The 23,853-nt window shown below is 46.7% G+C and overlaps 1 protein-coding gene across 2 annotated transcripts in view; it reads right to left on the bottom strand.

The window, feature by feature from the left end:
• Positions 1-23,853, bottom strand: part of ADCY9 (adenylate cyclase 9) — a 177,859-nt gene that overhangs the window by 117,442 nt on the left and 36,564 nt on the right. The window contains exons 3-4 of one of the 2 annotated variants that reach the window (XM_067706814.1): positions 19,061-19,234; positions 12,763-14,498 (exon numbers count right to left, since the gene is read on the bottom strand). In XM_067706814.1, coding sequence (XP_067562915.1) covers positions 12,763-14,455 — 1,693 coding nt within the window. In that variant the 5' untranslated portion in view covers positions 14,456-14,498; positions 19,061-19,234. Of the gene's footprint in view, positions 1-12,762; positions 14,499-14,790; positions 15,372-19,060; positions 19,235-23,853 lie in introns of those variants that run through there. The other variant, XM_067706813.1, reaches the window with a different exon arrangement.

Raw genomic sequence — 23,853 nt, 5'->3', positions numbered from 1 at the left:
AACCAGGAGCAAACCTGTTATAGGAAAGCATACACTGATAGCTACATAAGCTGATAGCAAGACAGCAAGCAGAAAAAGTATTTAAAAACATAAGAACTGGAAAAACAATAATCTTGGTTTATTTAAAATAAAGCAAAAAGTCCGATTTTTATAGTCAAATTGCTATATCAATAAAAGCCAAATAACAAGCAATAAAAATAACTGAGTCAACAAGAAAATTAAATTTTACTTGGCATATTTCATTTTTATGAAGGTAAAAAGTGTTTTATACATTTCAGAAACACAGAACCAAATGTTTAAACTGCTTAACCAGGAAAACATCTGATTGACTAAAGGGGGAAATCCTGAGCTCTTCAGAAGACTTGACAAATCCAGAAAGACTTATTAATACTATATTTGATATTTATATCTAACAACATATCAAATGAGGCTGGTTTCAAAGTCAACCACATGCTACTCCCAAAGCTGTCTATTCAGGAACTGGCTGGGAGAAAGGAAGGGGATCAGAGAATTTAATATTTAATCAACATGGATCAAGCTTAGAAAAGAGAACAGCTGTTAAAAAAAAAAAACTAAACTGATTATGTGAAACTACAATTCAGTATTAAATCTCATTTAATCATGTCTCTCAGGAAAACTTCTAAACACTAGTGAAAATGAAATAGCCATATTTTAGTCAAGTTATATTATTAAATAATAAAAGATTTTTTATCATTTCAATTTATTTTCAAATAATCAGTTTGTTGATTTTGAAAAAAGAATCACTTTTCCATCAACTGATGAATGGATAAACAAAATGTGATCTATCCATACAATGGAATATTATGCAACCAAATAAAGGGATGAAGTACTGATACAGGCTACAACACAGGTAACCTTGAAAACAATATGCTCAGTGAAAGAAATCAGACACAAAAGGCTGCATATTGCATGATTTCATGTGTATGAAACGTCCAGAATAGGCAAATCCACAGAGACAGAAAGTAGATTAGTGGTTGCCAGGGCCTGGGAGGTTTAGGTGGAAATGGGAAGTGAGTGCTAATGGGTACAGAGGTTCATTTGGGGGTGATAAAAATGTTCTAAGATTGATTATGGTGATGTGCACACATCTGTCAATATACTAAAAATCACTGAATTGCATACTTTAACTGGTACAGTATGTGAATTATATGTCAAAAAGAGCTGTTATTTAAAAAAGAAAAGCTTAAAATCAGCCACTCTAAGAACCTTGTTCATATTCCTTGTTCAGGAAAGTTCCACACACCATAACCAATGTTGTTGAAAGAAACAGAAACCTTAGTGCAAACTGGAACACCTCCAGGGGAGTATATGGAATTGGGAATTTAATAGCTACTAAATAAAGTAACATCATGACTAGAGCTATGAAAGCAAACATTTGCATTTGAACTTCAAATGGCAGAGGGACAAAGTTGTTATCTTAGAATCATCAGCTCTGAAAGTGTTCATAAATCACAATTTCTTTCAGGAGCCAGAAAGAACACAGAGTTAATTAAGTTATTCCAGCTGAGAAAGTCACTATGAAATGTGTGTTAGAGACCAGAAAAATCCTTTGAAATGTTTTGTTTGCATGGTGTTCCAAAAGTTTTTAACCTCCTGCAATTACTGACACACTGAGTCAGTCGCCTTAGCTGGTAGAAAACATATGACTCCAACGGGCTGTGAATAACAGTTTCTCTGAGGGAAGCTACAGTTTCACAAGTTGGGCCTTTGTTGAGGTGAAATTCTCTCTCAGGTCAGATGACATATGTACCCAGAGTCAACGCTGTCTTTCAGAACAAAGTAGAGTGTTTTTCCTTTTCACTTTGTTTCTCCAGCCATGCAAATCACAGAAAATGTTATATTACTTTCCATGAGCTGCTTTGCTATGCTTCGCTATTTTTAAGAAAGGATAAGAAAACCATTCAATTTCTTTTATAAATCCTTTACAATTAAATCCAAGGGTTTCCTTTTATCATTTGGTGACCTCTAATTCCTAATTAAGAGGCCTAAGCTAGACACTTTCCAGGTGTATTAATTTGGGGGCTACTAAAGTCACACTAACTACACAGTAAATACATAGGACCCTGGCATACTAACTATACAGTCAGCAGATCCAGGAACTCACCGTCAGGAGCAAGTGAGTCTTTTATTAACGGAATAATCAGTAAGAACATTATTAATCCAGTATTTGCTCTGTCCTGCCAGTGAAAAACTTGCCAACACAAGTGAAATTCATCTTACTGGCAACTAACCTTCCAATCTCTCTCCAAAGTAATGTTCAAACAGAAACTGAAGCACATTTTTTTAATTTAATCACTTCACATTTTCTCCAAGCCATTTCAAAAGTAGTTCTCAAACTTTCAAAATAAAATGGGTTTCCTCTAATGATACCCTGGCTTTATATAACAAATGTGATTTTAAAAATGTGTAAATTATACTTCTATAACTCCATCTTATTTACTTATATTTAAAGGAAGTAAAGAATCCTTTAGAACATTAAGAATTTCACCATGCCCCGCAATTTAGCGGTTAGGTAAATCTGAGTTTCCATGTGCTAAATTTATCTAAATAAGGGTTCACAGTTTAAACAAATGAATGAAGAAGAAACCAGTTTTTCATATGAAGAACGCGTACTATGTTCCAGTCACAGAAGCTCAGCTATTCTTAGAGAAGGGTGGGGGATTTAAAGCGCATCTAGTTCAAACTTTACGTTTTACAAACAGGAAGAAACTGAGACAGAGAGATTAAATTATTTTCCCGAAAGTGTTTAACTAGTTAGTGGAGAAAACATCTCAAGATGAAAAGCTAATCTACTGAACAAATTTATTTTTTCAAACAATAATTCTATAAAAGTACTTTTCTTTCAGAACATCACCCTTCCCTGGTTTTAGACAGCTCATTCACAAAACAAAAATTAACATTAATGACCACAAGAAGCATTTCTCATGGGGAAAAGAACTCGTTTATGAAGTTACAGAATGCAGTATAATCCACACTTGAGACGTTAACACTTAATAGGGCAGAACTAAATCAATGCGCAATAGTCTCTTTCACTTAAAATGTCAAAGTCTTAACGGGATATTGTATGTTGATATCCATAAACAAGAATATAAATCACCTGCATGCGGGTTTTCTTCCTCTCTACAAACTACATGGTAAAAAACCAAAGTTAATATTTCCCATACAATTCAAACACAAATATAAATATCTAAAAGCTGATTTCAGTAGCACATTTTTCTTTGGGAGAAAAAAAAATGAACAGAATTTAATAGCATTACATAAAAATCCTGGAAATTATGCACAAAGATTATGCTGGAGCTTTGCTGAAAAAAGGGTATGCTGGCTTTCCATGTGCATAAATTATAATCAAATAGGAATTGTAAGGAGCATTATTAAAGATAAATATACTTCCTGAAATCTCCGTTTTAAAAAGCTTAAAAACGATTGCGTAAACTAAGCCATTCAACCCCATATTTCCTGAACCCTAAATAAACACTTGGGTTTTCAATCCTCTGAGTTCCTGCCCGGCGGCCTTCCCCGAAGAACTCAGGAGCCCGGGAGCCCGGGACTGCCCACTGTCCCACACGCATGGGCCCATTTCACACTCCCGGGCACTCTCCCCTCTCCTTCCCTAAGTTCTTTAATGATCCTACCAGTAGCCTCTATTTAATTAACCACTCAACTATTCCTGGAAAACCAGTTGTTGCCTTCCCTCTCCTTTCTGGTTTGTTCCATGTAAATGTCTGGGTTGTGGTTATTCATTCATTCATTCATGTCACAAATATTGAGCATCTGCTATATGCCAGCTATGTTTCTGGCACTAGGAATACAGCAGTAAATAAAATGTGCAAACATTCCTGCTCTCAAGACACATTCCAGTGGGGTGGAGACAGATCAGAAACAAAATAAGTAAGTCAAATGCACATTATACAAGACAGAAAGGAGAGTGGCAGGGCAGTCATTCCAGGAATCACTATTCAGAACAAGGTTCCTGTGAAGGGGATTCCTGAAGTTGGGCCTCATGGAACCCTTCACAGCTGTCCTGGGGGATGGGGCTCGACGGGCTGGGGGCACACTTCAGTCTGCAAACAAGTGATCTACATTTTGGTCTAGGATTTCTTTCATTTCTTTCATTTTATTGTTCTTTATCCTTATTTACCAACATTCACAGGCACCTGTCCCTCAACAGGCATTAGTGGGAAGATACCAGAGACAGATATGCTGCATTGCTCTATAATTGTCAATTGTAAGAATGTAAATTAAAGCTGCTGAGGAGCTTGAAAAAGCACAAACCATTTGTTCAGCAGTGCTCTTTCTTCATACAAACATGCATATAGTGTTAATTTTCTTTTCAAAAAAGAGGGTAAACCTTACCTCAGTCTCGCTAAACAAACATACCAGACAAACAGAATTAATGAGATTTTAATGCCTATAATTTCTCTACTCCATAAAAATGTTACTCGATGAGTACAAACACTGCCAGTTTGTATGAAAAGGATTCAGGGGCCAACTGGAAAGGGTTCTCAGGGCCCAAGACAGGACAATCTGAGCATCAAAAAAAAGAAAAATGATATCTGTAATGGAGGGAAATACACCAAAGAAGCTAAAATCCAAGAGTTTATATTGATTCTTGAAAAAAGCCACTGGTCACCTTCACAAGATGTTAAGAAACCAACTCAGCCTGAAACCTGGAGGATAACGGGAAAGAATCAAGGAAATAGTACACAAACTTCTCAACATACACAGTCCCCAAGATCCTAAGATTTCACAATGGCTGAGATAACAACGTGCCTGAAAACATTGAACAGGAAAGAGCTGAACGAAGAAAGGTATAGGTTTTTTTCTGTTGTTGCTGCTACTAAGAAAACTGTCCCCACTTTCAGTAACGCTATTTGGTGAATCTAATCTCTACGGAGAGTTACTATGTGCCGAGTACTTTTCTAAGTACTTAATATTATTTTCTCTTTTAATCCTTAAAACAATTTCTATGAAGCGGGGACCAATGTTTTCTAATACAGTCCTTTGGGATTAAATATTGGCTCCACCACTTAGTAGCTTCTTCTAGCTGTGTGACCATTGCAAGTTACTTAACCTCTCTGTGCTTCAGTTCCCTCACCTATAAAATGGAGATAGTAAGTCTCCCTATCTCCAGCCCTTTTTGTATAGAGCATTTGTTTAGGTGATTATTTGATTAATGTCTACTTTCCCTTCTAGGCTGTAGGGTCTAAGAGGGCACAGAGCTCTATCTCCAGAACCTAGTCCAGGCCTCACAAATAGTAGAAACTCACTTGATACTTATTTAATAAATAAATGAGTTTACAGCAGAATACAGTAGAGCTGAATAACTAACTACTCTGGTGTAAACGTCGTCCAATATCTCCAGAGTCCCAAAGCTAAAGATTTTCCCATAATTTCTCAACTATCAAGGGTCACATCATCTTAAGTACCTCTAAGCTCTGGGGACCAGAAGCAGCCCAAGAACAATACTGCCTAAACTCCCTAGAGTTTTTCAGTAAAGAAGCTACCAAACCTGGCAGCTACAGTTTAACTAGGGCAAGTTATTGGTGTTCTGTATTTTGGACACTTGCCCTTTTTCATTCGAGAAACTGACACAATCACAGTCCCTGGTGTGTTCTGGGTTTCAGTACCCAGTTATGCAAGATGTGCACCAAACAGAGTGCCGGAAAAAAGAAACACCCTTGAGTGCAGTACAAAACGTGACTCCCCAGGCAGAAGAGTTGGTTATTATTTATTGAACGCCTGTTGCAATCAAGTCACTATGCTAATAAGTGCTTTACTTGAATAATCATCTCGTTTGAGTCTCCCAACAGGCCTCTGACGGAGGAGCTATCATTCCTAGCTTGCCCAAGGTTCCACAGTTCAGAAATGAGAAATGAATCCAAATGTATGGGAAACCAAAACCCACGCACAGGACCGCTATACTATTCTGCCAAAGGGGGAGCCCGGCAAAAATAAATCAAAAAACAAAGTTGACAGTCTTCATCCTGACCCCTCAACACCAGCAGCAGAGATCTGGCAGAATCACAAAGGATTTTTTTGAGAAAAAGGAAATGTATGAACTGAAGTCACTTGCTATTTCCACAATAAATGTCACACGTCTATCCTAATTCCAGTGTGAACTGTCCCATCTACATGAGAATGTGTGTTTGAGGAGTAGGTACAAAACCCTCACTCTTCCTATCTTACCATTTAGGGAAGCAGTTCTGAAAGTGCGGTGTGCAGACCCCCATGGGTCCCTAAGACTTCTACAGGGTATCTGTGAGATCAAAACTATTTTCATAATAACACTAAGACATTATTTGCCTTTCTCAGTGTTGACATTGGCCTTGATGGTACAAAAGCAAAGGTGGTTAAGACTGCTGGTGCCTGACTAAACTGTGCTAGTCATCAGTGAGCTCTGTCTCACCACACACTTGCAGAAGGAAAAAACGGTCATTTGCACTTAAGAATGTCCTCTGATGAAGCAGTAAAATCGAATAATTGTGTTAAATCTTGAGTGTGTGTCCCTTTAACGTTCTGTGGGATGACATGGGAACAGCACCGCCCAGAGCACTGACGTGATTGGTTGTCACCAAAAGCATCTGCACACCTGTTTGGGCTGCAAGCTGAACTAGCTGCTTTTTTGATGGAACATCGTTTATACTTGACCCACAGACAGACTATGGTCACTCAGACTTGAGTATCTGGCAGACCGTTCCTGAAAAATGAATGAAATGAGTCTGTCGCTTCAAGGAAAACAACTGACAGTATTTGTTGCCAAGGATGAAACTCAAACTTTCAAGTGAAAACCAGAATTTTGGAAAGCTTTTATCTGCCACTGTGAAGCTGACATCGTCCCCATATTTAAAGACTTCGCTTCTGTCAACATTTGGAAGATCTGCATAACTCAAGAAACCATAATTTTCCAAATGACCAATACATGACGTTAGAAAATCACACCCGGGGAAAGGTTCGTTTAAAAATCCAACGGGGGCTTCCCTGGTGGCGCAGTGGTTGAGAGTCCACCTGCCGATGCAGGGGACACGGGTTCGTGCCCCGGTCTGGGAAGATCCCACATGCCACGGATCGGCTGGGCCCGTGAGCCATGGCCGCTGAGCCTGCGCGTCTGGAGCCTGTGCTCCGCAACGGGAGAGGCCACAACAGTGAGAGGCCCGCGTACTGCAAAAAAAAAAAAAAAAAAAAAAAAATCCAACGGGGTTTTGATAGCAGACGAAAAAACTGATTAGTAGGATTTCAGATTCCATATTGCAACTAACCCTTAAGAAACTACCACTTCTTGGATGTTGGTACAGTATCAAAGAAAAACATCCACAATTGTCTAAAACAGCTATCAAAATGCTCCTCCACTTTCCAATTATATATCTCTGAGAGCCAGATTTTCCACACATTCTTCAACATAGTGCAACAGACTGAAGGCCAAAGCAGTTAAGAAAATCCAGCTGACAGGCTTAAAAATGGCTAAATGGCTAACATGGTAAATATTTATTATGTGTGTATGTGGAATGACTATACTCTCACAATATCGAAATCCAAACAGAAATACCAATTAAGTCACCAATCAACAGAGAGACGAAAATTTAAGCACATGTGCACACACGATAGAAAATTCACTGTGTTCTTTTCAAGATTATTATTCCACAGCAAAGTACATAGGCGACACTAACCAGTAAGTAGAAATACAATTATTATTTGAAGGCTGGCTAGTAAATGAGAACCCCGAAATTTCTTTACTTATTCTATTTGCTTCTTTTTAATTTTTCCTTCTTAGTTATTCTACCTGAAAAGATTATCCTCCCTGCTTCATTCCACCTGAAATTCAGGGAACCATTCCCTTAACTTTCTTTGCCAAAGGCTAATTCTACTCAAAAGCTGGTCCTCAGGATTAACAGCTTGGGGCGGGGGGGTACCTCCCTGGTGGCGCAGTGGTTAAGAATCCGCCTGCTAATGCAGGGGACACGGATTCGAGCCCAGGTCCGGGAAGATCCCACATGCCGCGGAGCACGGGTGCACTAAGCCTGTGTGCCACAGTACTGAGCCTGCGCTCTAGAGCCCCTGAGCCACAACTACTGAAGCCTGCGCACCTGGAGCCCGTGCTCCGCAACAAGAGAAGCCACCACAAGGAGAAGCGCACACCGCAACGAAGAGTAGCCCCCGCTCACCGCAACTCAGAGAAAGCCCGCGCACAGCCATCCATCCATCCATCCATCAATCAATAAATATTAAAAAAAAAAGAATTAACAGCTGTGTGCTCCTCTGGAAGCCACGTAATTTGGTCTGAAGGAGCCTGAATAAACGGTCATCGGGGGCTGCCTGAGCACCGACTCCACAGCTGTTTGTCGTCTCCGATCCCAGATGTCAAGCCAAATATTCTGCTTCATCTTATCTCTGCCCCTTGCTACTCGAGAGGCTGTTTCGACGTGCACAAGCGAGTCCGTGCAAGGACGCAGGTGAGCAGGGAGTTTTTCAACATGACTTAAGAGCGGACACCAAGCGGTCAGCTGTGGGCAAGCACTACCGTGGCAAGGGTTACAAGCTATCCAAGCTACCAGTTGAAGCCAGGGGTGCATTTGAGCAAGCAAACTGCACCCTAAACTAGTGTGTAGCCAGGGTTCCTAGCTGTAGCTGGCAGGGAACCAGGGAGCCCAGACTTCCAGTTTGGGACAGCTGCTGGCAAAAGCTGAAGCGCCAAGTATGTCTGTCCACTGTCAGTTTGAGGAGTGGCCCCAGACAGGGGCTAGACAGGGACTCTTCCAAGTGCCACCCATCAGCACATGGTGAAGGGCTCGGTCACTGAGGTGGCCAGTGGGTAACCATCTCTACCAATGCACATCAACAGATCTTTCCCCGAGCTAAAAGCTTGGTTTGGGGGGGAAGTCTTGTTTTGTTTCTGCACCTAACAATGCAGTAGCCTCGACATTCCCTTCTACAAATACATGAGTGTTGGTGTCGATTTGGAATGACTGTGCACCTTCGTTTTATCTTCCTAGTATTTAAGAGAAAATATGACTGTATTTTCTGACAGTTTCACTTTCTTTGTGACTCTCTACCTATGAAAGGAAAAACTAACAGTTCTAGACAACACTCCTCACCTTTTTGCTTGTGGCCCAAGACAGAACGGAACAGCCAGTACCCTCATGGGCCCGGTGGTATGTCCCAAATAGTGTGAAAGGATCCTTCTTCCCATCACTCAAATCAGACTATTTCTTCCTAATCTTTAATAATAATTGCCCCTCACTTTCTGGATCATTTCCAAAATCCTAGTCCTGTGCTGAAAATTCTTTCAACCTTCTAAGTGATTGGGCACCCTCTCTAAAATTTCACACACAAACTTTATCTTTTACTTGTTTATTGTCTGATCATCCTTTTAGAACAGAATCACCACGAGGGCAGAAATTTTGGTGTTTTGTTCACTGCTGTATCCCCAGCACCTAGAAATGTGCCCAAAACAAAATAAATTATCTGTTGAATGAATGAATGGACAAGCCAGGGGCTCCTGGCCTATTTCATATTCTACAACTTGATTCTGCATTTTCCATTCACACCACAGAAACTTCAAAGGCCTCTCACCCATGACTGATGTCAAACTGTCCCCATGTCAATTCCAGAAACTTGAAAAGCCATTTCCGGTTCAAAGAATCAAGCCCCTTGCCTGCCCCCGTCATCTGTTTAAATACGCTTATAAATCCAATCCAGCTGATCTTACTGCTGCTCACATCTATCCCCTCATCTCCACTACCACTGCTGTTACCTTGGTCTAAGCCACTATTGCCTCTGCCTGGGATTTACTGAAACAGCTCACTAATCACCAACTCACATTCCCTAGAACTGAAAGAGTAAACTTTCTCAAATTGCAAATCAGATCACCTAAGCTTCCTGCTCAAAGCCCATCAGTGGCTACCCATTACCTACAGGATGGAATCCAAACTCCTTCCCAGGTAATCGCAGTCTTCCTTGTCCTGATGAACTACTTAAACTGCCCAGTCCACCAAGAAACGTAACCCCAAGCCTTTGCCCACGCTTCCTCCTCTGCACCGATTGTCCTTCTTTTATCCACTGGAAAGCCACTGCTCGACCTCAAGACCCCCCAGGTGCGTGCACTTCTCTACTGTATTCCCACCTCTGGACTCGACGATGTTTATACCCTCGAGCTCCCCCAAGTCACAAACCATCACGACTCCACCTGTGCGTCTATGGGGCCAGGTGCCGTGAAAGCACAACAAAGATGTTCTCGGGGTGAGTGAATGTGCAGAAATGATGAAAGTCCACTTCCCACAAAGCCTGTTCAGACAAATTACAGAGCGGCAGCTTCCTTTCACACTGCCAGGCTAGTGCTGGAATCCCCAGTTTATTCAATGGATATTCATTTCTACAGAATCCTCTACTGGTTATTTTTAACCCCAAGATCAGAAAAGGGGACAAAAGGACAAAACTGCCAACACTGCGTAGAGAAAAATATCTGCCACAAACCCAAAGATGGGCTAAAAGGAATCTTATGTATATAACCTTAGCCCTCTGTATGAAAAGGGTCTTCTACAAACTATGCTATCATCTCAACTGAGCAGATTTGTACAATGTCAGGAAAATTGAACTGTGCAGTTTCAAAAAAGGTCAGGAAGTTGTGTAGACATCCTCTATTACTGGGGTCCCGTCCAGAGGTTTTCAAAATGTGCTGAATAAAGCAAAAATCATGGTCTCAGGGAAACTGTTAAAGGAAAGAATATCATACCAAAAAATCACTGGTTAAGCTAAGCCTTCTATCCTTCCCCATATCCCATCCAGTGCTAAAACTTTTCCTTATAAATATACAGTGTACACAAATTTAAAGAAAAGGTTAATTTACGAAATTTACACTATGTGAGTTTTTCCTAAAAATCAACAAACTCATTCTGGCTTTTCTTTTTTTTTTTTTTTGGTCAGTGTCTTTGAGACCTTTGATCTGTAAGTTGAAAATAAAATTACACATAAATTAACAAAAATGGGTATTGCCAAAGAATCAAAGACCTGGCAATTTCCAGACATACTTAATGATTACATCTGTTTTTATTTTTGAAATTCAAGTAATACACTGTTCAAAGCACCACTTACAAAACTGCTATCATTGTCATACTTAATCTAATGTAGTACAGCGCTGCTCCATTCTCTGGAATCTGTCCCACAACCCCTGAGGACAGAGCCTGAGACACTCAGATCCCAAAGGTGCCAAAATGTCAAGCAGGGATTACATCCGCACCCCACTCCACTGGCACCTCCAGATTCCAGAGCAAGAGACACCCTCCTGCAAAGGAAGACACTTGTCACAGCAGAATCTCTTAAGCGAACTACAAAGTATAGTTTCTGACCTCATCAATGTAGCCTTGCAAGCTCTTGAGGCAGAGAGAATTATGAAGTGAAAATATATTTCTACTCTACCCACAAATTCTTCAACTGTTGGCAAAATTAACAGAATAAAGAAAAATTAGGATAAGAATAAAGCACCCTCACCAGATAATAGATAAGCAAATGACATGGAACTCCGATCACAAGCAGAGAAAGAAAATATCAACTGAGCACACGGGACTGTGTCAAGGCTGACAATTTACCCAGGCCCTCAAACTCAATCACTTACCAGGGCTGATTTACACTATTACTTCTCCTGTCTCTGATTTAAGCTGTTACTTCTCCTTCTGAGGATTCCATTCCCTGGGGCTTTTCACTGTGTAATTATGCAACGTGGGGGCACCACAAAACACAATACAGCTTTACAAATGTTGGCTTTTTAAAAATTAATGTTATTTTCTCTACATACTTCCAAAATAGATGTTCCCCTCAATCCAGAAGACTTTAGTAAAATATAAGGACAATTTTAAAAAAGGATGGGAGAGGATGTTATTTAGAATTCTTACTTTTGATCCCACTTACTTATACATCATTTCCCAGACCTCAAAGATTTTTGCCCTAAGTGAAAATAAAAGAAAAATAAAATAAAAGAAGCAGCTCAGTGAAAACATAAAGAATAGCAGTAAGGAGCTTAAGACAGGGACACATCTGAGGGGTTGGGGGAGGGGGTCTAAACTTTCAAATCACCTGGTGGTCTGAGAAGTTCAATATTCTAAAATGCTGCAGTCTATAAGGTAAGACAAATACCATGATAAGAAAGCATTGTTAAATAAATGAAAGCTGAAAATGCAAACATTTTAAAAAAAGAGATCTAGGCAAAAGGCAGTGTGCACTTAGGGGTACATAATTTCATCTAATTCTCAAGGGTCTTGCAGGGCTGAGCCGACTTCCTTATCCCAGCAAAGTGAGGCCCAGAGAGGAGAAAAGTTTTATTCTTCACATTTTTGGAAAAAGGCATAGAAAAACGTTTTGATGGGGCTTCAGGGTGACCAAATGGATCACAAAGGCAATTTCTTATGGTGTTTCAAAGTTTTGACCACTGAAAGGCTCCAATCCCCTTACACTCATCAGACCTGCCCCAGAATCTCAGAAACATTAACAGCCGACTGGCAGGATACATATTGTCAAAGTTCTCCTTCCTTCAAATAAAGGTGTCATCTATGTCAGCACTGTCAGGGTGTGAACAGATCTGTGATACCTCACTCACTGGGGGAAAAGTCCCACTGGTCCTGAGATGCCCCCATGATAAGGTGTCCGAGAACGACTGATCTGCCTCCAGATGCTGACAGTGGAAAAAGACTGTTTTGTTTTTCCAACACAAATGGGATTGGGGAAGGAGATGACAAGGCAAAGAAATGCACATACCTTTCAACTGGTCAGCAACAACGTTCTGGCCGAGGCGTTCAGTAACCTTCCCATCTTCCATTTCGTACCGGTCATCTAGGTATTTTGCAGTGGCCTCGGAAATGTGAACCTTGCCAGCCACTCCCAGCTGCTCCATGAGATTGGCCAAGTTCACATCATTGGACCACACGTCGAATTTAAACCTCCTCATGCCCAAGATGCCGCACAAGACAGTCCCCGTGTGAACCCCAACGCGCATGTTCACCATCTCTTTCTTCTCTTGGCAGAACTGCTCGATAGCCCTTATCATGCCCAAGCCCATTTCAATGCAGCAGTAGGCATGGTCGGCCCGAGGCTCGGGACACCCGGCCACACAATAGTAGCAGTCTCCCAGAGTGCTGATTTTCTCACACTTGGTCTCCTCGCACAACCGGTCGAAGCGGCCGAACAGATCATTGAGGAGCCCCACCAGGGCATGGGCGGACTTATTGGCACTCATCTTGGTGAAGCCCACAATATCTGCGAATAAAATACTGACTTCTTCGATCTGCTGCATTTTGAATGGGCGGAAGGCAATAGGGGGTTTCTGTATGGAAGACTTTTTCTTCCTGTTCTTGGGGCTGGAGGTGGCATGCCTTTTGACAGAATTCTCGCTCTCCTCGTCCCCCTGCTTCATCAAGTCATCAGCTATGATTCTTGGCATCACAGAATGAATCATCCTCTCTTTCAGCGCTTTTTCCACTTCCAGATCCTTTCCATGCATAATTGACTGGCCCACCTTGAGGAAGGTGCTCCTGGATCTCACCTGGGACATGATGAACAGGTGGATCCCAATGGCGTGAATGCAGACATGCAGCAGGGCTCGGCTCAGCAGCTCCCAGTGCAGGGCCTCTGCTCCAGGTGAGGGGAAGCAGCCTTTGTCTTGGAAATGATAGCCAAAGGTCTCAAAAAGAACAGAATAGGCCACTCCCAAAATCAAGCTCAAGTACAAAGGTAAGTGCATGACGGTGTAGAGCAAAAAGAGCACTTCAATGCACATGGAAAAGCTCCCCACTTGAGATAAGCAAGTGTCTGTGGGCCTGGCTGCCCGAGTATGATTGAAGCTGTCAACTCGTCCTGAGAAGGGCGTCAAAACCTGAAACTGGGAAGCCAGAGTCAGGGCGAACACCAGGAGGGTAAGAACCAGCGAGGTCCACACGTAATGCCGGGCGTACAGCTTGGTGAAGGTAAACAGAAAAAAGCCCACACACACCACGAGGAAGCACAGAGCAGGGGCTACCATGACAGTCAGTTTGGATCTCATGTGGACCCCAAAATAGATGCTCCAGAGAAGGCAGGCGAAGCCAATGTAGAAGAGCGCATACCGGAAGCGGCGCTGGGTCTGCGGGAAGCAGCGCTCCATGCAAGCCTCCTCCAGGTTCATGGAGTCGAATTTGGGGTCCCACCACCGGCTGGAGGCCCTCTCGAACAGCTGAGGCAGCTTCTTTTTCCTGCGCAGGCGGCCTCCGGCGCCCATTCTCCGGGGGACGCCCCCTGAGTCCCCGGAGCTGCTACAGCTGGAGGAGATGCTGTACTTGCAGTGTTTCGGGTGGCTGTTGGAGGACAGCTGCTTGGGGTTGATTTTGACCCTCACGCTGTTGCTGTCTCCGCTGGAGTCACAACTCACCTCGGTGCTGTGGTGCTGCAGCAGCTGTTGGTGGGGCGGGGAAGCCATGTTGCCGAGCGCTCGGAAGCCTCCCGGCCGGGGTCACCGGAACCTATCAGCGAGACAACCAGAGTTACACTGGCATCTGTTCCTGCAGGTACGCACACCTGAAGGCCACGAGCTCTACCGGTTTCCTAAGTGGGGGCCCCGGCGGTCTACTGGGAAAGGCACCGTCTGCTCACAACAACCGGGTAATGTCTGAGCGCCACTCCACCGTCCCCCCTCGAGGCCAACCGCAGCCACCGGGGCCGGACCTGGAACACACGGGGGTCCGAGCGGCGGCCGCCCCCGCGCCCGTCCAGCGCCGCCCGAGCCCGCGGTGCGTTTCCTACGCGCGCACTCGCCTGCTCCGCCGCCGGCTCCGGAGGGAAAGTCCAGCCGAGCCCTCTCACGCCGCGGGCCGCTCTCGCAAACACAGCTCTCCCGGCGGCGGCCGCGGGCCCCTCATGCTGCGCACAGAGCGGCGCCTCGGCCGCTTCAAGGCCGGCGGCCGGACCCCCGCCCCCGCCCCGCGCCCGGCGCCCTCGCGCTCTGCTGCTCCGCTGGCGGCGGGCGGGCTGCGAGGCCCGGCGCAAGTTTGCGGATCCCGCGGCGCTGCGGCCGCCCCCGTTGGCGCGGCTCGTCTAGCGGGGCCTGACCCGGCCGCACCGCCCCTCCCGGCCTCCGGAGCCAACCCCGCGCCCCGGAGCCGCCGGGCGCCGAGCGCAGGGCGCGGCGGGCGCGGGCCCCTCAGCCGGCGGCCCGTCCGCGGCGCTGCCGCAGAGCCCGCTCCCGGGACGTCCGCCTGCCCACGCCTGGGGCGGCCTCCCGAGCTAGAGATGCCGCCGCGGCCGCAGCCGCAGCCGAGCCCCTCGATGCCGCTGCCTCATGTCGGAAGAGCCGCCGCCGACGCCACCGCCACCATCTCCAGCCCCCTCCCTCTCCCCCTCCCGCTGTCACTGACAGACTCGCGCCCGCGCCGCCCCTCGCCCCGCCACAGCGCGCACGCGCGGCCCGCGCACGCCGCCGCCGGGCCCGGGTACGCGCACAGTGCGCGCGCCGGGACAGCAGGGCTGCGGGACGGGGGCGGGCCGCGCGCTGTGGCGCCGCCCTCCGCCCGAGGCCGCGCTGCGTCCAGGCCGCGGGCTGCAAGCACTGGTTGGGCTGCGGGACAGCGGGCAAGTTGAGAGGCTACCGTTCCCCGCGGCTCGACACCCCCCAGACCCGCTCCGGGAAACCTAAGGGCATCTGATAGTTAAGGAGCAACTGGGGTGTGACGTTTGGGATATGAAAATGTTTGCCCTCCTGCTCGGCACACCTTGTTTATAAATGAAAGTTTGCAACTATTGCTTGTGCCTAAAGGGAGGGTCCCCTTTCTTCATAAGCAATGAGCAAGTGTCACCCGCGGCCCTAGGCCCTCCCTGAGCGCGTTTGGGGCGACCACCGCAGTGCAATCCGAGCCCCAGCCCCTGCTGGCCCGGCCTGGCGGGCCTCCAGGGCGCGTGGTTGGCCCTAGAAAGTTGGTGACACTGAGAAGCAACTCCTCCAGCCCCAGGGAGAGTTTCCCTTCCCATCCTTGGGTCGTCTCCCCCTCCTCCTGAACAACTGTTTTTCCCTTTCCACAAATGAAGTTTTCAAAGGAGTCTGCTACTCCCGCGGCAGTGTGACAGTGGCCTCTCGAGCATTGTCTGCAATGTGAAGTACAGTCCTCTGCTCCCCAGGGCACCAGTCCTGACCCTTCTCCACACACTTCACAGTACCTCCTGCCAGTCATGGGGGTCTGCGCCCTCCTTGCCTCACCAGGTTTCACTGTTGAATTAGAAAATGAAGTATCAATAAAATGTGGCTTGTCTACAGCATGGAATACTATTCAGCCATAAAAAGGAGTGGTGTGCTGATTCATGTTGCAACCCAGGTGAACCTTGAAAACATGATGCTAAGTGAAAAAAGCCAGTCAGGAAAGACTGCATATTGTATGATTCCATATATATGAAATGTCCAGAATAGGCAAAGCCATAGAGACAGAAAGCAAATTAGTGATTGCCAGGGAGTGGGGGTGATGGGAATGAGGAGGCAGTGCTAGTGGGTGAGGGGCTTCTTTGGCGGGTGATGGAAATGTACCCCAACTAGATGGTGGTGGTCACACAACACTGTGAAAGTACTGAATGCCACTGAACTGTACACTTTAAAATGGTTCAAATGGTCAATTTTATGTTGTGTATTTTACCACAATAAAGAAAAAAGAAAACCAAAAAGTAACACAGTGTCTTTGCCATGGTTTTTCTGCAAAAAGTGCATAACCTCCATCTAATCATGAGAAAACATCAGATGAACCCAAATTGAGAAGTGTTTTTCCAAGTTATTTACCAGTACCCATCCAAAGTGTCAAGGTCATGAAAGACAAGTAAAAGACTGAGAAACTGTCACAAGTCACAGAAAACTAAAGGATACAACAACTCTGGATCGTGATTTGGAACCTGGAACAGAAAAGGCCGTCTTGGGGAAACTTGAATAATTTCTGGAGTTTAGTTAGTGGCGTTGAGTTGTGAGGTGTTAATTTCCTGGTTTGGATCATTGTACTATTGTTATGATTAGGCACGATGTTAACATTAGGGGAAGCTTGGGTGTATGGTATAGGGGAACTCTCTAGTACTTTTTGCAACTTTAAAATTGTTTCAAAATAAACATCATAAAAAGTTAAAAATAAACCTTTATTGAGCTTCAACTATGTGCCAGGCACTCTCACATATTCCATTTTTGCAGATGAAGAAATTTGAGGTTCAGAAGAGCAGAGTGCACGGCACAAGCCAGTCAGTGAGACAAGAATAGGAAACTTACATTGAGCGAATGTGCCAAAAACCACTGGACGCTTTCACTTGTGACCTTTTTGGTCCTTACCACAGCCCTCTGAGGTAGATATCATTGTCCCTATTTTAGAGATGTGAAACTGGGGTTGGAGAGTGACATGTCCAAAGTCAGACAATGGGCTAGGGACAGAGTTCAGATTCAAAACCTGATCAGACTCCTGCAGCCATGAAGCTCTGAGCGGCCCAGGCACCACCCTCTGTGAGCGTCCAGGTGGCCCTGACTCCTCTGTTGACCAACCCAGCTGGACAGGCAGCCCTTGGAGACAGTGCTAACTGTGCACCTGCGAGCTCCCCATTCCTCATCTCCTTCAATAATCTGAAAGATTGCCTATCTGTGCTTTTCCTCCCTTCTGCAAATCATTTCAGTCCTCCCACCACTTCTGGTGACTTTGACATTATAAATCATGTCAGATTTTTAGACACAGGGAATGATCATACCCACCTCCCTCCTTCTCTTTTGTATGTCTTCTAGAAGCAGTTAGGCAGCATTCCCTGCTGTTGAATGTCCTCAATCTCCAGGTTAGGGCGTGAGCCATTCCCTAAACCCTTGGGATTGAGGACGATGTGCCTGGCACTGTGGGTTAGGTCCTGGGTGTACGATGATACACCATCTCTGCCTTTAAGGGGCTTGTAGTAGCTGGGAAAGATGCCAAGGGAAAGGGATGGGTTAAGAAAATGGAATCAAGATCCAAATGAGGCCTGTGTATTGTAATTGGTTGAGGTAGCTCTTATGTCTCCTTTTTTTTTTTTTGGTTTATTTTTTATTGAGGTAACGAGATCTTGATTCAAACCAATCAACTCTATAAGATTTTATGAGGGCTTCCCTGGTGGTGCAGTGGTTAAGAATCCAGCTGCCAATGCAGTGGACACGGGTTCGAGCCCTGGTCCGGAAAGATCCCACATGCTGTGGAGTAGCTAAGCCCATGCGCCACAACTACTGAGCCTGCACTCTAGAGCCCATGCTTCACAACAAGAGAAGCCACCGCAATGAGAGGCCTGCGCACCGCGACGAAGCCGGCACACTGCTCGCCACAACTAGAGAAAAGCCCGCACACAGCAACGAAGACCCCACGCAGCCAAAAATAAATTAATCATTTAATTTTAGAAAAGATTTTATGAGAGAACCAGGGAAATCTGAACACTGTATTTGATGATTACTAATAAAATATTGTTATAATGGTAAAAAGAAGAGGAAAAAGGGGGAGGAGGGGGAGGAGGGGGAGGGGGAGAAGAAAGAAAGAAAAAGACAATGAAATTAATTAAGCTTGGTGACAGATTACATGTGACGGAGAGTTCTACAAAGGAGGTAACTATATTCTCATTCTCCCCCAGACCTGGAGGGTAGTTGCTGGAGGGCCCTGAGTCCCTTCTTCTCCACCCCCAGCATAAAGGTGCCTGATACCCTGAACGTACAGGGAAGATGCTTTCTCCAACCATCCAACCCGGGTTGCCACTAGATCTGCCAGGGTTTTCTCTCCATCTGTGATATGTGTAGAACTTCCACCCGGACACAACGTGAATCAGAATGCGTCCATACAAACTACAAAAGCTTTCGGAAAGCCTTGCTGGCCCCATCCTGTCATCCTCGCCCGCCCTCCCACGCATGATCACCTGATCAGTGAGGACCTCTGCTCTGAGCTGCTAGAAGTCACCGGGGTGACAACCGTGACTGGCTCCGTATGGATGGAGCACCACGTTATTTTTGGTTGTCAGGTGGGCAACCCTCTTGGAGAACCACCCACTGCTACAAGGGATTCCCCTCTCTTACCTGCTCATGTGTCCCAGGCTTTGATTACAAGCTTTGAGTCCTTTCTTCTTTCAACTGATGAGGGTGAGTTTGTAGGAATCTATCCACATTGTTTTTCACCATTGACTTCCTCCATCCTGTTGGCTGGTGACAAGTCTTGGGCAGCTGCCTTCACGCTGGCAGAAGATCAGATTTCTGGGCAAAACAAAAGAAGATCAATTAGAGAAGATAACCAAAATCCCTTGCAGACTCCTCTATAATCCAGGAGTCTTCAATCTAGTCGTGTATATAGATTCTAAATCCTGCTGTGCCTGGTACATAGCCCAATAACACCTTATTGAATGAATGCATGCGGGAATTAAAAGAGATAAGATGTATGTGGGGGACTTTCCTGGTGGTCCAGTGGCTAAGACTCCGCACTCCCAATGCAGGGGACCTGGGTTTCCCTGGTCGGGAAACTAGGTCCCACATGCCGCAACTAAGAGTTGGCATGCCGAAACTAAAAGATCCTGCATGGGGCAACTAAGATCCGGTGTAGCCAAATAAATAAATATTTAAAAAAAAAAAAAAAAGATTTATGTGAAATAGTTGAGCTCCCCAATACTTTTTTTTTTTTTGGTTTTTTGTGTTTTTTTTTTGCGGTACGCAGCCCTCTCACTGTTGTGGCCTCTCCCGTTGCGGAGCACAGGCTCCGGATGCGCAGGCTCAGCGACCATGGCTCACGGGCCCAGCCGCTCCCCGGCATGTGGGATCTTCCCGGACCGGGGCACGAACCCGTGTCCACTGCATCGGCAGGCGGACTCTCAACCACGGCGCCACCAGGGAAGCCCTTTAAGCACATTTTAAATCCTGGAAACATTAAAAGCTTGGAAACCACCTTTTCCTCCCTTCTTGAGTTACACGGAGGCACGTTCAAAGACAAAGGTTATAGGTGCATCAGGACACAGATAAACACAGTGTAAATCATAATGCAAGCACCTTGGGTTTATGAAATACTCTATGGTTTGCAAGAGATTTGTGCCTATACTCCTCCCTTTGATTCTCATGGTAGTGCTGGGTGGCAGGGGGACAGGACACACTGGCCCCTGGCACAGAGACAGGTACCGAGACAGGGGGTAGGTCCTGAAGGTCCAGAGTGTTTCCAGTGCAGAAGGGGGTCTAGATTCCCAGGCCCACCATTCTCTCGGCTCCACCCTGATAGTAGTAAGTACTATTACTATCGCTTGCTCTGTGTCTGGCATTTTCCATTTACTACCTCATTCAATCCTTACCCACCCTTTGGGGAAAAAAATGTTTAGCCAACAAACACTCCAGGAAGGATCTGAACTCAGATGAGTCCCCGAATGCCACCTTCTAAATCAGTGGCATTCAGTTTACTCCAGTTCCATCCTGTCCCAATCTGCTCATCTGTGTTTGGTCCCAGGTACATACAGGGTACTGTGCGGCTGGGCAGCAGGCTGGAGGGGATCAAGCTCCCAGGCCAGGCCAGGGCTGGTCTTGCTTCCCTGACCCACACCCATGACTGGGTGAGGTACTGGTGTCCTGGGGCTGCTGTAACAAATTACCACAAATTTGGTGGCTTAAGACAATAGAAATTTAATTCTCTCACAGCTCTGGAGGCAAGAAGTCCAAGATAAAGGTGTCAGCAGGGCTGTGCTCCCTCCGGAAGCTCTGGAGGAGGACCCTTCCTTGCCTCTCCCAGCTTCTGGGGGCTCCCGGAGTTCCTTGGGGTGGGGGCTGCATGGCTCCAGTCTCTGCCTCCATCCTCAAGTGGCCCCTCTGTCTCGGGATCTCCAATCTCCCTCTGTCTCACTCTTATAAGGACAACTGTCATTGAATTTAAGGCCCACCCAGACAACCCAAGAGGATCTCATGATTTCAAGTTAATGACATCTACAAAGACCCCTTTTCCAAAGAAGGTCACATTCACAGGGACCAGGGGTCTGGAGCTGGGGGGACACTTTTCAGTCCACTACAGGAAGGAGGCAGGTCGGCCTGCAGTGTCACCCTGTTCTTGCAGTGGTAGCTGCTCCGGCCACAACCCTAGGATGGGCCAGGCCTCCGGCAGGCAGGCAACAAAACCAAGGCCGGGCGGTCTGTCATCCAAGAATCGGGGAACAGGGCTGGCATGCTGGTGCCCGGGGCAATGGGCGAACACAGTGCAGGTCTAGGCAGGAGAGAGATCACTGGTTCCTGAGATTCAGGGAGGTTGGGGACAGAATGCTAATTTCAAAGGCCCAGGGCAGCGTTGCCAGGACAGCGTAAAACCTCATTCCTGGGCTGCTCAAGTATCCCGAGAAGGCGGAAGTCGTGTTATCCCCTGTGGCCGGGCCACAGGGCCCTGCAAGGGAGAGGGGGCCAACCTTGCTTGACTAAGCAGCCCAGAGCTGATCTTCCTCCTGACGCCTTATCAGCTGAGCCTGTGGTCACAGTGCCGTTTGCAGGACTGTGGCCCCACCAGTGCTCAGACAGGGATGGTGGCCATGCAGGAGTGTCCCAGCCGCCAGGACAGGGACACAGCAGAGAGCTGGCAGGTTTCCGTCCTCCCTGGCTCAAGGTGGAGTCACAGATGCCTGGCCACAGGCAATTCTGGACTTCGGTTACATTCAACAAACCTGCTACCTGCTTCCAACAAGCAGGGAAGGGGGAGAAGGCATTGGCAGAGGAGGGGATAAGCCTTGAGGACCTGCAAGTCTCGGTAGGGCTCAGGGAAGGGGGCAGAGTCTCTTGGGGATTCTGGAAGAGGCAGCATGACTGTGTGAAGCCGAAGTGGTGGACTCTGCAGTGGGACTGCCCGACTTCAAACCACAGCTCACTGTGCAACCTTGGGCTAGTTACTCAACCTCTCTCAACATAGGAGCTCTGCTCTATAAACTGAGACCCAAAATAGAAACTACTTCACACAGTTATTATGAGGATTAAATCAAACGAGCCAAAGAAAGCACTTCACACAATACCTGGTATGTCAGCCAGTTCACAACAGCAACATCGGAGGTGAGTCTTGCAGGAGGGTGTGAAGGTTAACTTCATGTGTCAAACTGACAAGGCCATGTCGCCCAGCTGTGTGGTCAAACATCAGTCTTGGTGCTGCTGTGTGGGTGTTTTTCAGACGTGCTTAACATTTAAATCCACAACCTCTGACTCAAGCAGACCATCTTCCCTAATGTGGGTGGGCCTCACCCAATCAGTTGAAGGCCTTAAGAGAAAAGACTGAGGTCCCCCAAGGGGAAGAAGTTCTGCATTCGGACTAGACAGCAACTTGGACTCATGGACTTGCCTGACTCTCCAGCTGCCACCTCCCCCGTGCATTTCCGACTTTCCGGTCCCCACAACCTCCCTCCGTAAACACATGTCCCCTTGGCTGTTTCTCGGGAGACCCTGACTGACACACCAACACTGAGTCTTCCAACCCATGTGCACGGCTAGGGGGCTCCCCATGAGGGAGGAGGCAGCACTCGGTCACGGGAGAGAAAAGGACGTCCAAGCCAAGAAGGCGCCTACCCCACCAGGGGCTTCAAGGGACGAGAGGCAGATGTCACCACCTCACAGTGAAGCCCGAGGCTCAGGGCTGAAGGGACTTGTTCAACGTCACCAACTCAGAACGGAGCTGCTGGGCCTGAACCCGGATCTGCCCGACTCACAAACCCGGGGCTTCTCCCATCAATCAAGTGAATGTCATCCATGTGGGGGGGGGGGGGCGAGGAGAGGAATTAGCAGGGCAGGGAAGAGCGTGGAGGGCTGTGACAGGGGGCGGGGAGTACAGGACAGAGAGAGGGTCAGAGAAACCACAGGAACCCAAGCCAGGCAGACGGGGAGGGTGAGCCCAGCACTGCTTAAAGAGTTGACTACATTTGATTTAAACACGCCCTGTTTGGGCTCAATATCAATTCTCCCCTGGGTCTCCAGCCTGCCACCTGCCCTGCAGACTTCAGATCTGCCAGCCTTGCAATAGTGTGGGCCAATTCCTTAAAATAAATCTCCCTGTGGATGGGTGGATGGGTGGATGGGTGGATGGGTGGATGGGTGGATGGATAAATAAATAGATGGATTGATGGATGGATAGATCTAGATATACAGATACCTCTAGATAGATCTAGATCACCCATTTATATTACCTATCTATCTATTCATCCATCTACTATGTACACACCTGTTGGTTCTGTTTCTCTGGGGAACTCTAATAGCGGGGGCAGTAGAACCAGTGTCCAGGAGCCGCAAGGATAAATGTCCCAGAGAGAGGTCCGAGCAGGTGGGCTGTTCCGGGGAGGTTGAGCAGGCCAGCTGGGCGCAGGGCAGAGGGGACATGAGGCAATTAAGCAGGACAGGCAGGGTGGGACCATGTCAAGAGGAGGCATGTGTGTGCCGGAGCTACCCTGGCAGAGGCAGCCCTTCACAGAGCACATCGGCAGGATGCCCCCACCCACTTCTGTCTGCTTTCACAGATAGAACCAGGGCGCTGCAGAAACATGCTTGCGAAGAGAAAGGAGCCTACCTCTCATCCACCAATGATGTCATGCACAGATGCAGACACATCCCTGCCTGAGGGCACCATGGCTCAAAGTCAGGAGGAGGCAGAAACGCTTGGGAGGCGGCTTTGCAAGTCTCTCTTTGGAATCTGGGTGCAGCCGCCCTACACGCGGATCTGGAATGTGCCCGCAGCGAAGAGACTTCCTGCACATTTCTGAGGTTCAGGGGATTCTGAAGGTAGGGGCTGGCATGAGAGAACAGCCTCCTGGGACAGAGGCTCCAAAAGGCAGGCAGTGGGAGCTGGTTTCACGGGAGCCCTGCTCACAGCCCGGGGCCAGAAACATCAT

The sequence above is a fragment of the Pseudorca crassidens genome, chromosome 15 (assembly GCF_039906515.1).
Source record: "Pseudorca crassidens isolate mPseCra1 chromosome 15, mPseCra1.hap1, whole genome shotgun sequence".
NCBI lineage: Eukaryota > Metazoa > Chordata > Mammalia > Artiodactyla > Delphinidae > Pseudorca > Pseudorca crassidens.
Note: the sequence above shows the minus strand (reverse complement) of the source record. Positions and strands in the feature narration are given on the sequence as shown.